Source organism: Podarcis raffonei, chromosome 18 (genome assembly GCF_027172205.1).
Source record: "Podarcis raffonei isolate rPodRaf1 chromosome 18, rPodRaf1.pri, whole genome shotgun sequence".
Taxonomy (NCBI): Eukaryota; Metazoa; Chordata; class Lepidosauria; order Squamata; family Lacertidae; genus Podarcis; species Podarcis raffonei.
This window is the reverse complement of record NC_070619.1, coordinates 12,072,459-12,086,589: the sequence shown is the minus strand read 5'-3', so window position 1 is coordinate 12,086,589 and position 14,131 is coordinate 12,072,459. Positions and strand designations below refer to the sequence as shown.

General features: G+C 49.0%; 2 protein-coding genes across 5 annotated transcripts in view; one reads left to right on the top strand and one right to left on the bottom strand.

Annotated features, from left to right (window-relative positions):
• SIRT6 (sirtuin 6) overlaps positions 1-14,131 on the bottom strand; it is a 245,771-nt gene that overhangs the window by 2,636 nt on the left and 229,004 nt on the right. The window contains exons 2-6 of one of the 4 annotated variants that reach the window (XM_053372956.1): positions 3,696-3,764; positions 1,803-1,930; positions 1,479-1,661; positions 1,147-1,206; positions 18-113 (exon numbers count right to left, since the gene is read on the bottom strand). In XM_053372956.1, the coding sequence (XP_053228931.1) occupies positions 18-113; positions 1,147-1,206; positions 1,479-1,661; positions 1,803-1,930; positions 3,696-3,761 (533 nt within the window). In that variant the 5' untranslated portion in view covers positions 3,762-3,764. Of the gene's footprint in view, positions 1-17; positions 114-1,146; positions 1,207-1,478; positions 1,662-1,802; positions 1,931-3,695; positions 3,846-14,131 lie in introns of those variants that run through there. The other 3 variants (XM_053372958.1, XM_053372955.1, XM_053372957.1) reach the window with 3 other exon arrangements.
• The window catches only part of ANKRD24 (ankyrin repeat domain 24), a 25,440-nt gene continuing 19,512 nt past the window's right edge, over positions 8,204-14,131 (top strand). Inside the window, exons 1-2 of the mRNA XM_053372939.1 lie at positions 8,204-8,404; positions 12,954-13,084. Coding sequence (XP_053228914.1) covers positions 8,336-8,404; positions 12,954-13,084 — 200 coding nt within the window. The 5' untranslated portion in view covers positions 8,204-8,335. The remainder of the gene's footprint in view (positions 8,405-12,953; positions 13,085-14,131) is intronic.

Here is a 14,131-nt window from a genome sequence, read left to right as displayed (position 1 = left end):
CTACCCCCGCCACGTACCTGCAGGACCGAAGGCCTCTGCGCTTGGAGACGTCGCAGAGCCGGCCGGTGGGCTTTAGGCCCATGGTGCCCACCACGGCGTCCCTCACATACTGCCTTAAAGACAAACACACAGAGGGAGGAGTGGAGGTTTCCTGGGAGCAAGCGAGGAGCAGAGTCATGCCATGAGGAGAGAAATCCCTGCCCTCTTCGATCCACCACTTGCCCCTGCGATCCAGACATTGCAGCACAGGTCCATTCCAGTTGGGGGGTTTTCCTCCCTGACCCACCCACCCACCTTCCCAGGCCAGCTGTTTGGGATGGCACCTGTCCTACCAGTTCCCAAAACATCTGGGCTGGTGACAGCTGCCTTTGGGCTGCCAGATGCGGCCTTCCAGGCACCGCCAAACTAAAACTCCCACCAGGCCCCCTGCACGGAAGCACGATCGACGGCTGGGGGTGGTGGGAGTTGTGGTTTAGGGAAGCTTTTAATGTTTAATAGACTACTGTATTTTAATATTCTGTTGGGAGCCGCCCAGAGTGGCTGGCAAAACCCAGCCAGATGGGCAGGGTAAAGGTAAAGGGACCCCTGACCATTAGGTCCAGTCGTGGCTGACTCTGGGGTTGCGGCGCTCATCTCACTTTATTGGCCGAGGGAGCCGGCGTCCAGCTTCCGGGTCATGTGGCCAGCAGGACTGAGCCACTTCTGGCGAACCAGAGCAGCGCACGGAAACGCCGTTTACCTTCCCGCCAGAGCAGTACCTATTTATCTACTTGCACTTTGAGGTGCTTTCGAACTGCTAGGTTGGCAGGAGCAGGGACCGAGCAACGGGAGCTCACCCCGTCATCGCGGGGATTCGAACTGCCGACCTTCTGATCGGCAAGTCCTAGGCTCTGTGGTTTAACCCACAGGGCCACCCGCGTCCCTTTCAGCAGCATCTTGGGCAGCGGTAAAAAGGTTCCCCACAGCTGCATAAAGGCCCCAAATATTGCCGCCTCTCCCCCCCGCCCGACCTCAGTCATTTTGATTTCCCCTTTCCCTGCTGTGCCAAATCCTTGCATTTAATTTTGCAACGGAGGGAGCTGGAACCTGCCGCCGCCACCACCCACAGGAAGCCAAGGTACCCACATCGCTGGAGAGGGTACCTACTTTCCGCATTTCATGCATTCCTCCACAAACATGTTCCCGTGCAACTCCGCCAGTTTGTCCCTGCGGAAGAGGAGGAGAAAAGAGGGAGTGTGGAACTTTGACAGGCGGAATGACAGCTTGATGCTGTAAAAAGGACCCAAGATCGGACCAGAGGCTTTGTTTTTTGTAATGTGCATGGAATTGCAGAATCGTGGAGATGGGTGCAGGGCATCCATGACAGATAGCTTCGACCCGCCACCCACAGATCGGCAGTCTCACGCTCTGCCCCCTGAGCTGTCCCAGAGCTTAACGAAAGCGTTTTCTTCACACTGCCATGGGAAGCGTCCCCTTACCTGGGGAATCCTGAGCGCACGTGGAGACCGTCCACGTTCTGGCTGACCAGGAACCGCAGAACGCCGGCTCTCTGCAGCCCCAAGAGGGCCATGTGGGTCGTGGATGGCCGCGCGTTCTCAAAAGTGGTGTCGAACTTCGGGGACAGACCCCGCTCCTCCATCGTCCAGACGCCATTGGGGCCTCTGCAGGGAACAGAGGGGCAAATCCTTACTGGACGGAAGGGGTGCTACCCAGCATCTTTCTGGGTGACCCATAACAAATCAGCGGCCTTGGAGGGGGGCGTAGGGGGTTCCCAAGTCCCAAATACCTGTCGCTCCGCTCACCTGAAGTCTGGGATTCCCGAAGATGTGCTGATGCCAGCCCCGGTGTGGAAAACCACATTGGAAGCGTCCTGGATCAAGAGGGCCAGCTGGGCGACTTTCCTGTCCAGCTCGTCCGGAGGGTCAAAAAACTGAATGGGAGGTTTGGCAGGGGGAAGAGAGATAAACAGAGGAAGCGCAGGATAGATCAGCTGGGAAAGTTGCAGTTATTCTCCTCTGTTTATTTATATAACCTGCCTTTTCCCCATCAGGGACTCTACGTGGGGCTACCTTTGAAGGTGACCCGGAAACTGCAACTAATCCAGAATGCGGCAGCCAGACTGGGGACTGGGAGCGGCCGCCGAGACCATATAACACCGGTCCTGAAAGACCTACATTGGCTCCCAGTATGTTTCCAAGCACAATTCAAAGTGTTGGTGCTGACCTTGAAAGCCCTAAATGGCCCAGTAGACCTGAAGGAGCATCTCCACCCCAGACACCGGGGTCCCTCTCCCGAGGGCATTCTGGCAGTTCCCTCCCTACGAGAAGTGAGGTTACAGGGAACCAGGCAGAGGGCCTTCTTGGTGGTGGCGCCCACCCTGTGGAACGCCCTCCCATCAGATGTCAAGGAAATAATTAACTACAAGACATTTAGAAGACATCTGAAGGCAGCCCTGTTTAGAGAAGCTTTTAATGTTAAATAGACTACTGTATTTTAATATTCTGTTGGGAGGCGCCCAGGGTGGCTGGCCATACCCAGCCACATGGGCAGGGTAAAGGGTAAAGGGACCCCTGACCATTAGGTCCAGTCGTAGCCGACTCTGGGGTTGCGGCGCTCATCTGGCTTTACTGGCCGAGGGAGCCGGCGTACATCTTCAGGGTCATGTGGCCAGCAGGACTAAGCCGCTTCTGGCGAACCAGAGCAGCGCATGGAAATGCCGTTTACCTTCCCGCCAGAGCGGTACCTATTGATCTACTTGCACTTTGATGTGCTTTTGAACTGCTAGGTTGGCAGGAGCTGGGACTGAGCAATGGGAGCTCACCCCGTCATTGCAGGGATTCGAACTGCCGACCTTCTGATCGGCAAGTCAGGGTCAGAGAGAGGAATAAAGGAAAAGGCTCTACCAATATCAGATATATAGTATTCTGCCTTAATACCCTACAATAATGTAAACTGTGCCTTGGAGAATGTATCATTTTTGCTGTATCTTACTCATTGACTTTAACAATGTATCTTTACTAAAATGTATTTTTCCTCAATAAGCTGTACCATGCTGCTCTTTTCTGAATGTATCCAAAAAATAATAATAAAATAAATGGAAACAAAAAAAGGATAAATGAAACGAAACGAGTGAATTTAATAAAAATAAAACAAACGGAAATAAAAATGAAACGAATGAAACGAAACAAACGGAAGTAAAAAGAAAAAGAATGAAACGAAACAAAGGAATGAACGGAAATAAAAACAAAATACATGGAAATAAAAACAAACAAAAAGAATGTATGAAATGAATGAATGAATGACTTGTGAAATGAAACACAGTAAAGCAAAACAGATTGGAAATATAAATGAATAAAATAAATAAATAAAATAATAAAATAAATAAATTAAATAAATAAATGAAATAATAATATAAAATATAAATAAATAAATAAAACAATAAAAACTGTGAACTGAGCGAAGGAAACAACATTAAAAGCGGGAGGGGGAGGGAATCCCCAACATCCGGGTCCTTCCCGTTCCGCCTCCACATCCGGGTCTTTCCCCCTCGGCCTCCACATCCGGGTCCTTCCCGGGCCTTTTCCCCCCAGGCGCCCCCCTCGCCCCTCCCCCCCGCGCAGAGTCCAACGGGGGAGGGAGGGGGGGAGTCTCGGTATCCATGGCAACCCTTCCCCCCCCCCGTCCCCTCCGCTCACCTCCGGGAGGCCGCACTTGCCCTTGTCCGAGTACGGCGACAGCCCCGCCGCGTAGTTCGCCGACATCCCCTCGCCGCCTGTTCCCCCTTCCCCTCTGCTAATAAAGTTTCGCCGCCGCTTGTTGAGGAGCTTCCGGTAACGACGGCGCCGGAAGGGGCGTGTCCGAAAAGGAGCCAGACGTGAAGCCTCCTTCTGCGCACGCGCGATTTTATCCGAGTCGTCGTCTCCATGCTCGTTTCGGGAGGATGAGGCTGGCGGCGCCATCTTGGTTCCTGGCAAATGGAGCCGCTTCCTAGTTTAGCGCCGGCGCCATCTAGCGGGCGGCATCGTAGCTGCACCGTTTCTTGCAGAACTGTCCAAATGCTATTTATTCTGTTATGTTGTGAGATATATTTTGAGTGTTTTTTTTAAAAAAATCTGCAATATGTTCGCTTCTGTTTTACATGCCACCTGGATGACTTTTGTTTTTGAATCAACAGCATGATGCATGCCATTGATTGCTAAATCGTATTATGTAGTGTTATTAATTGCTCTGTCGTTATAATCCCCGCAATTGAAAAGCGGAATTAGTCGCCGTAAACATGAATCAGAATTAAATAACAGGCAGCAAAGATGCAATGGAAGATGTCAATTGCATATATACACAGAAGCACTGTACACAGGTCAATACATTCACAGGGTTTTAAGATTGCTTGTAATTTTGTTATGGATGGATAATAATGATAATAAAATTTTATTTATATCCCGCCCTCCCTAGCCGGACGCAGGCTCAGAGCAGCTAACAACAGTAAAAATAACACAGCTTAATAAAATCACATTTTAAATAGTTTTTTTAAAATAGGTTTTAAATTTAATAATGGACGTGCAGTATGTCAATAAATAATAGAACCATGGAAGGGACTAGAGGGATGTCAATTTGCATTGTTTTATTTATATTTGTGTTTGGAAAATTAATAAAATGTTGTTACAAAAAAAAAGATGTTCAAATACCTTCATGTCTCAGAACCCTGTGTTACCCGAAAGCTGACAACCCTGCCTTTTAAAAACCCTAATTGTTTTCCCTTCCCGACCCCCTCTTAATTCCTTTTTAACGGAGTGACGAGGCTGCTCCTGAGCTCCTGCTTAGGCTGGGATGGTAACCTTACCTGTTACAGGTGGTAACTCAATTCCGCTGGCAGGAGAGGCCGTTCCCCCGGCATCCGCCGCTCATTGGCGGGGACGGCATCCAGCTGCTGCGAAAAAGGACCCTGATATGTCAAAACTCCTTTTCAGCCAGGCTCCCGTAAGGAGATCCCTCTGGTCTTGTTTCCCCCCCTTTCCCCCTGTCTCTCGCCTTCGTGGAAGGAGCACAAGGCGCTTGCAAAGTCATTGTACGAAGGGGGAAACTGAGGCAAAGGGCCGCCCCACCAGGAGACCACCTACCGTAAGTTTTGCAAAAGGAAATGGGAGGGGAAAAAGGGGTCATACAGATGGATCAGGCCAAAGAGCCATCTATCTCAGCATCCTCTCTGTACAGAGGTCTGCCTTTAGGGGGAAATTCGCACACAGCTCTCTCCTCCAGCAACTGGTACCCAGAAACATTTTCTGCCTCCCAATAGAAGAGGGGGAAACATAAAATCGAAGACAGCCTTTTCCTTCTCTGCAAATTTGTCTCGCCCTTGTTTGTAGCCGTTGGGCACGGCTGTGTCTTGTGGCAATGAGTTCCGTGGTTTACCCAAAGACGCCTTTTCCTTTGGACAGCCCTGAATGGTCCGGCTTCAGGAATAGGACGCCCCTATTTACATGGGAGAAACGTTGGAGGGGAAGGAATAGGACGTCCCTATTTTCATGGGAGAAACGTTGGAGGGGATGGAATAGGATGTCCCTATTTTCAGGGGAGAAACGTTGGAGGGGATGGAATAGGACGTCCCTATTTTCAGGGGAGAAACGTTGGAGGGGATGGAATAGGACGTCCCTATTTTCAGGGGAGAAACGTTGGAGGGGATGGAATAGGACGTCCCTATTTTCAGGGGAGAAACGTTGGAGGGGATGGAATAGGACGTCCCTATTTTCAGGGGAGAAACGTTGGAGGGGATGGAATAGGACGTCCCTATTTTCAGGGGAGAAACGTTGGAGGGGATGGAATAGGATGTCCCTATTTTCAGGGGAGAAACGTTGGAGGGGATGGAATAGGACGTCCCTATTTTCAGGGGAGAAACGTTGGAGGGGATGGAATAGGACGTCCCTATTTTCAGGGGAGAAACGTTGGAGGGGATGGAATAGGATGTCCCTATTTTCAGGGGAGAAACGTTGGAGGGGATGGAATAGGACGTCCCTATTTTCAGGGGAGAAACGTTGGAGGGGATGGAATAGGACGTCCCTATTTTCAGGGGAGAAACGTTGGAGGGGATGGAATAGGACGTCCCTATTTTCAGGGGAGAAACGTTGGAGGGGATGGAATAGGACGTCCCTATTTTCAGGGGAGAAACGTCGGAGGGGATGGAATAGGATGTCCCTATTTTCAGGGGAGAAACGTTGGAGGGGATGGAATAGGATGTCCCTATTTTCAGGGGAGAAATGTTGGAGGATATGTTCCCTAACCTGAATCTTCTCTATCATATCTCCTCTGCTTTTTTTGTAAATTACTCATAGCATCATAGAATTGTCGGGTTGGAAGCGACCCTGGGGGTCATTTAGTCCAACCCCCCTGCAATGCAGGAATCTTTTGCCCCACACAGGACTCGAACCCACGACCCTTGGATGAAGCATCCCGTCCTCTACCGGCTGAGCTACCCAATGTTCGTTTTGTGACCTTTGCTAATAGGAGTTGTTGCAGACGCTCAATCGCTTCGGTTGCATTTCCAGTTCTGCAAGATTCTTCTTAGAGCTTGGCTTACTCTCAGAAGCTATAGGGAATTCCCAGCCCCCTGTTGGCTGTTGCGTTATCCCATGTGGAGCTGAGTTCCCCTGGATAAACCACTCTGCTTGCAAAGCAGTACAGCGTTCATCTCTGTCCCACAGCGGGGCGCAAAGACGCCATCTAATTAGGCCACACGGGGATGGGGAACAGGCCGGGCCGGCCGTATCCAGAGAACCGAGTCCTGGTTTCGCAACCCACATGGGATGGATCCCCCAAGCAACCGCCTGCTTCTGGGCCCTGGGTGCGAAACACGAAAGGCCTCGGAGCTGAGATCGCAATCCTGAGAATTAGTCCTAGGTGGAATCTACAGCCGTATATTTAAAAAACTTGCTATTTTGGGGGGGAAAGTTTTGAAAAAGACGTTGAATTTTGCATAGATCAACATCACCATCTAGTGCTGCCTTTGTATATTGCACTTTAACAACACATTATTATTATTATTATTATTATTATTATTATTATTATTAATAATTTTAAAGGTTTTATTTACAGCGGAGTCCCCTAGCATATAAAAGCCCTAAACAGCTTTGGACCCAAATACCTCCAAGAGCATCCATCTCAGACCCTACGATCGGCAGGCGGGTCCTTCTTAGTGGTGTCCCCTCTGGAGCTGCCACAGAGAAGGCCCTGTCCTCTCCCCTGAGCTTCTGAGGGCAGCCGAAGCAGCCGAGAGGGTCTCTTCTGACTCTTTTAATACCAGTTATTCAGGGCCCAATGATAATAATGTTATTATTTATACCCTGCCCATAAAATCTCGGCTGTATCAAAATATGGGATTTTAATGGAACCCTGCCAGAAAGCCTTTGGGGGCAGATGGAGGTTTTGGGTTGTCTCCAAGAGCAGCGCAGCAATCCAGCCGGGGTGTTTGCAGAGGACGGGGGCCAGGTTATTTCTGTCCCAAAGGTGGCATGCTTAACTCGAAGACCCTTGGACTTATTTCTGAAGAAATACCCTACATGTTTAAGATCTCTTAATCTGTCTGTTTCAGAAATCAAGAACGCACCTGAGATGAAGAGTCTCAAGGCCAGATTTAAGAAGTCTGATGTGAGTTGTTGTTGTTGAAAATGCATCTCTGGGTTATTTGTGGGCATAGGAATTTGTTCATCCCCCCCCAAAAAATATAGTCCGGCCCCCCACAAGGTCTGAGGGACAGTGGACCGGCCCCCTGCTGGAAAAGTTTGCTGACCCCTGGACTAGAACCTCTCTGTTTTATCTGGATTGAACTTCAGTTCAGGCCAGCAAGCCTGGGGAACCACCTGGTACTAGATAGAACCTCTTTGTCTTATCTGGATTGAAATTCAGTTCAGGCCAGCAAGCCTGGGGAACCACCTGCTACTGGATAGTTGATCCTCGAGGTCCCTTCGAAAGGACTAAACTTCAGTTCAGGCAAGCAAGCCTGGGGAACCACCTGCTACTAGATAGCTGATCCCCACGGTCCCTTCAAAAGGATTCCGGTTGCCGTGGGGTTTTTAGGACCTTGCAGGGTGGGAGGGAACCGGGCTGCCTTCTCCTGCCGCTGGAGGGAGACGCTTCCCTCCTCCTCCTCCTCCTCCTCCTCCTCCTCCTCCTCCTCCTCCTCCTCCTCCTCCTCCTCCTCCCACCTTGGCCTCTGATCTGCTGCTGCAAGCCGGCTTTGCTGCCCGTTATCCCAGCATCAGGACCGCCCGCCAGCATCCTTCATCTTCCCCTGCATCCCTCATCACTGGTCCTTCCTCCTGCGCCGCCGGCTGAGATCGGATGGATGGCTACTCGATACTTCCTGGGAGGGACGATGAAGCAAATTTGCTTCTGCGCTGCCTCTTCCTTCGCGGTAGGCTCCCCCCCCCCGATTCTGCATTTTTTGGGTACCCCCCCCTCCGATCCTGCTCCCTTTTCTCCCCCTCCAATGACTCTCCCCTCCCCGGAATTGCACCATCTCCTCTCTCCTCGTCCGGAGCCGAATTATCACCGTCGCGGTTTATTTATTCGTTTTTTGATGAAAGAGGCTGCCTTAGGGAGCGGGGTGGGGTGGGGGTGGAATTCAGCCTTTGGGGAGATGCACTCTGTACATGCTCTGTGGTGGTGGGCTAGACACACACAGATGTGCTGTGTAAGGTTGCTCCCCCCCCCCCATGAATAGAGCCTTAGGAAGAGAGAGAAAGAAATAGGGATGGTGTTTTTTGTGTGATTTCTGTTTTTGGGCAGGGAAGATAGAGTTGAATTTGTCTCTTATTCATTGTCCTAGTATTCCCTGAATAAATCCTTCTTTGTTGCATTGGGCAAATGGCCAATTTTCTTCATCCTCATCCGCTGAAGAAGTCGGGGACGTATAATTCTCTCTCTCTCTCTCTCTCTCTCTCTCTCTCTCTCGTTTAATTTAATACATTACAGTCCAATTTTAGCTTTCCTTGCCCTCCAGGGATAATCTCCCCCACTCCCTCCCCACATTCCAGCTTCACAACAACCCTGCGAGACTGAGAGATGGGGACCGACCCAAAGGTCACCTTAGGGAGCCTGATGGCTGAGCCAGAATTCGAACCTGCGTCTCGCTGGTTTCCATCTTCTACCTGCATTATCGAATCTCTTCCGTTATTAAATCTACCTGTTTTATTTTATTTTTTACCCAATAATGTGCCCTTTTCTGCATTCCTTTTCTCCATTTGCAACACCCCTGACTTCCACCCCCACGTCCTTTTCACCTTTGCAAGGATAGACACCTGAGATATACCTTTGAATGCAGATCAATTGATTCCTTATTTCATTTACAGCCAAGTTACCCCGTGGAAGGAAAAACGCTTCTCCTTCTATTTCCCAGTGTTTGCTGTTTCTCTTGCCTTTTTAGCTAGCACCCGGAAAAAGAGGATGTGTGCTGGGAAAAGAGGCCCCATGACGGCTGGGTCACTACCCACTAGAACCATAAAGTTGGGAGGATTGGGTTCGTCAAAGGTCATCCATCCCAACCCTGCTGCGACGCAGGAATATCAGTGAAAGGGTTTTTATTATTGCATTTGTAATTTTTTGCTGGAAGCCGCCCAGAGTGGCTGGGGAAACCCAGCCAGATGGGCGGGGTATAAATAAATAAATTATGACCCAGAGCTCTGAATCAGGTTTTATTCTAAAAAATTATTAGTTTTCCAAATTTATAACAAACAAGTATAAAAAAATCAACAAACAAACAGACATTTATCTTAACTGTAATAATTCCATTTTTGTTAACATTGTTAGGTGACTTCCTGGAGTCCCCCTGGCTGAGTTTCCATATAAATCATTGTAGCACTTTTCCAAAACTATTTTCACACAAAAATTACTTGGTCAATTAACTTCTTTCTTTCTTTTCGTTTTAACTTTTACCATAGAATTCTACAACGTCACAAATTTAAGTCCTAGGCTGATCTGATACTCGCGAGTAATTCTATTTAAATTATCTTAACATATTTAGCTAAATAATCTTTAAATTTCTTCCATTCCTTTTGGCACTCCTCCTCCTTCTGGTCACGGACTCTTCCGGTCAGGTCGGCTATCTCCGAAAAGCCCATCATCTTCATCTGCCATTCCTCCACTGTTGGGACTTCTTGTGATTTCCAATTTTTGGCCGACAAAATTCTAGCTGCAGTTGTGGCACACAAAAACATCTTTCTTGGGCAATTACGGGTTTTATTCTTGTTCCGGCTGCATATTTCGCAGCGGGCCCCCCCGCCTCTCCCTGTCCCTTCCCCGGCACAGTAGGGGGGGAGCGTTAAGACTGGCCCGCCTCGCAAGGTGGTCGTTGCAAGGAGACCTACACGAGAAGAGAGAACCGTTTCTCAAAAAGCTCCGCAAAAGGGGGTTTGTTGCCTGCCAGAATCTGCCCTCTGCCATTGCAGTGACCCCCAGCCCCCCAAACCGGTCCACACTTTCCACCTTCTTGGGAGGGCAAGGCGTCCTAAGTTTTCCCTTCTACAACGGCTGTCCTTCTTCCACCCTTCTTGGCAACCGGCTGATGGGATACTCTAATCTGACCTAGTTTGCAAGCCCCGGCTTAGGATATTTTAAGGAAACGGACCCCCCCTCTCCGGAGGCCTGTGACTCCCCTGCTCGCCGGATGCTCACCATCGAGACAGCAGCTCTCGGACATCGCTGGTCCCTGCCGTCTCCCCCCGCCCCATAAATCAACAGAGGAAGGGAAATAATAATATTAATAATAAGAATAATTTATTACTTATACTTCACCCATCTGGCTGGGTTTCCCCAGCTACGCCGGGTGGCTCCCAACAGAATATTAAAAACACGATTAGAAACTTCCCTAAACAGGGCTGCCTTCAGATGTCTTCTAAAAGTCAGGTAGTTCCTTCTCTCCTTGACATCTGATGGGCAGGTGCCACCACCGAGAAGGCCCTCTGCCTGCTTCCCTGCAACCTTACTTCTCGCAGGGGGGGAACCGCCAGGAGGCCCTCGGGAGAGGGACCCCGGTGTCCGGGGTGGAGATGCTCCTTTAGGTCTACTGGGCCATTTAGGGCTTTAAAGGTCAGCACCAAGCCTTTGAATTGTGCTCGGAAACAAACTGGGAGCCAAAGTAGGTCTTTCAGGACCGGTGTTATGTGGTCTCCACTCCCAGTCCCCAGTCTGGCTGCCGCATTCTGGGTTAGTTGCAGTCTAATAGGGACGTCCTACTCCATCCCCTCCAACATTTCTCCCCTGAAAGGAGGGACGTCCTATTCCATCCCCTCCAACCTTTCTCCCCTGAAAGGAGGGACGTCCTATTCCATCCCCTCCAACGTTTCTCCCGTGAAAATATGGACGTCCTATTCCATCCCCTCCAATGTTTCTCCCCTGAAAAGAGGGACGTCCTATTCCACCCCCTCCAATGTTTCTCCTGTGAAAATAGGGACGTCCTATTCCATCCCCTCCAACGTTTCTCCCCTGAAAATCGGGACGTCCTATTCCATCCCCTCCAACGTTTCTCCCGTGAAAATCGGGACGTCCTATTCCATCCCCTCCAACGTTTCTCCCCTGAAAATAGGGACGCCCTATTCCATCCCTTCCAACGTTTCTCCCCTGAAAATAGGGACGTCCTCTTCCATCCCCTCCAACATTTCTCCCCTGAAAATAGGGACGCCCTATTCCATCCCATCCAACGTTTCTCCCGTGAAAATAGGGACTTCCTATTCTGTCCCCTCCAACGTTTCTCCCGTGAAAATAGGGACGTCCTATTCCATCCCCTCCAACGTTTCTCCCCTGAAAATAGGGACGTCCTAAAGAAAAGCGGGACATTCTGGGATCAGATCAGAAACCGGGACAGCTTCTGTAAATCTGGTACCCTCCTTAGAAAACAGAGACACTCACAGAGGGTGTGAGTTGAGCAGGGAAGAAGAAAAAACTCTCAAATCTGTCTTTGTGCAAGGAAGCCCTTATATTTTCCCTTACGGAGCAAGTCAAGGCAATCCCCGTATCCTCAACCTGTGGGTCCCCAGATGTTGTTGAACTACAACTCCCATCACCCCTAGCTAGCAAGGCCAGAGCTCAGGGATGATGGGAGTTGTAGTCTGACAACATCTGGGGACCCACAGCTTGAGAACCGCTAAGGTAACCAACACGGTGCCCTACGGATGTTGGGATCCTGCTGCCTTCATCCCTGATCTTTGGCCGCACAGGGAGCTGGGAGTTGTAGCACAGCCCAGGGGACATTTCAGGGTCCCAAAGCCCAGGGGTTTGTGTCTATTTTATGGGATCGGAAGAGCTGATAGAGATTCCTCTGGCCAGGCTACTTCAAAAGTTTTTGTTGTGCCGCTGAGGTCAAGCGACCTTGTCCGGGGTGCCCGGCCTTCGAAAACCAGGTCCTTTCGGATTAACCACCGTTGCCGTGGAAACCAGGTGATTTCCTGGGAATATAAGCAATTAATCCGCAATCTGGAGGCCAGGAGGATTCTGCAAAGCGTAGCAGCCTTTTCTCCAAAAATGTGTGTTTTAGCATTCTTTTTAGTTCCTCCTAGATCAGTGATGGCCAAATTTGCATCTTTCCTGCTTATTCCCAAATGCATATTTCACTGCTGTTCCCCATGTTTATTTATCTTTCTAATATGATTTTTATTAATTTCTTTTTCAACACAATAACGAAACAAACAAATCCTTTGCTCTGCCGAGCTCTTGACTTCCCTCCACCCCTTCGACCGGTTTTTAAATCTTTAAAACGACTCTTTGTCTGCAAAACATTTCCAGTCCTGCCTAAAACCTGCCTCTTCTCCATCTCTGCTTTCCATGGTTCAATTTCCATTTCCATTGTTAAATTTGCCAGTTTGGCACACTCCGCAAACCTCTCATTCTAGGCGTGTTGATCCAAACGCCGCTTGACCTTTTTGCTATTTCCCACCTTTTCCTTTTCCTTTTTTTTTTTGGGTTTACAGAGCCAGGACTGGAGCAAAAATGACGAGAAGCTCCTGCAGGCGGTGGAATACAATGACGCCGACCGTGTCTCCTCGCTCCTCGTCCGAAAGGGCCTCGTTCCCACGAAGCTGGACTCAGAAGGGAAATCGGCGTAAGCCTAAATACCTGGATTTCACAATTAGTCAGTCAGTTACCGTATTTTTCGCTCTATAAGACTTACTTTTTCCCTCCTAAAAAGTAAGGGGAAATGTGTGTGTGTCTTATGGAGCGAATGCAGGCTGCGCAGCTATCCCAGAAGCCAGAACAGCAAGAGGGATTGCTGCTTTCGCTGCACAGTGATCCTTCTTGCTGTTCTGACTTCTGAGATTCAGAATATTTTTTTTCTTGTTTTCCTCCTCCAAAAACTAGGTGCGTCTTGTGGTCTGGTGTGTCTTATAGAGCGAAAAATACAGTAGTTTTATTGCACATAGCCAAAGGCTACCGCAACGCACACAGAACCATTCAACAATTAAAAGAAAATATGCTGAATTAATACAAAAAAACCCTTAAAACATTTATATTATCAAGAGCCACAGCTGTCATATTTTCCCTTTTCTTGCGAGGAATCCTATTCGGAATAAGGGAATTTCCCTTAAAAAATGGGAAACGTTGACAGCTATTGATTCAAGGTATTACCAACTCTAAACAGAGCTTTGTCTTAACAGACAGGTTAAGACATTAAACAATAAAATTTACAGTATAGGCTAAAATCACCACATGTTAAAAAATAATGTTAATTAATGCAATGTGCAATTATATTCAGAGTTTGGTGATAAAGACAGAATATAGCTTAGGGTCAAATATATTTGTCTCCTTTACTGTTGGTGGCTATGTAATTTTCCTAGCGGAAGTTGCAAAGAGTGCTACACGCCAGGTCACATACTTATCTGTGTCTGCGAGGAGATATAAAATCATGTCACAGAGTCGGGAAATCGCACGGCCGAGTCTCGAATCTTGAACCTGTGACCCAGAGACAGAGCGTCTCCTGCTCTACCGACTGAGCTATTGTGAAGTCGTGGAATCAATCTCAGAGTTGTAGAGTTGGAAGGGGTCCCCTGGGGTCATCCAGCCTGACCCCCTGCAACCCCCAAGACGCCTGCTTAATCTCAAGTGGCAGGGAGTTCCAAAGTTCTAAGCTGCTTAGTTTAATTTTTATTTA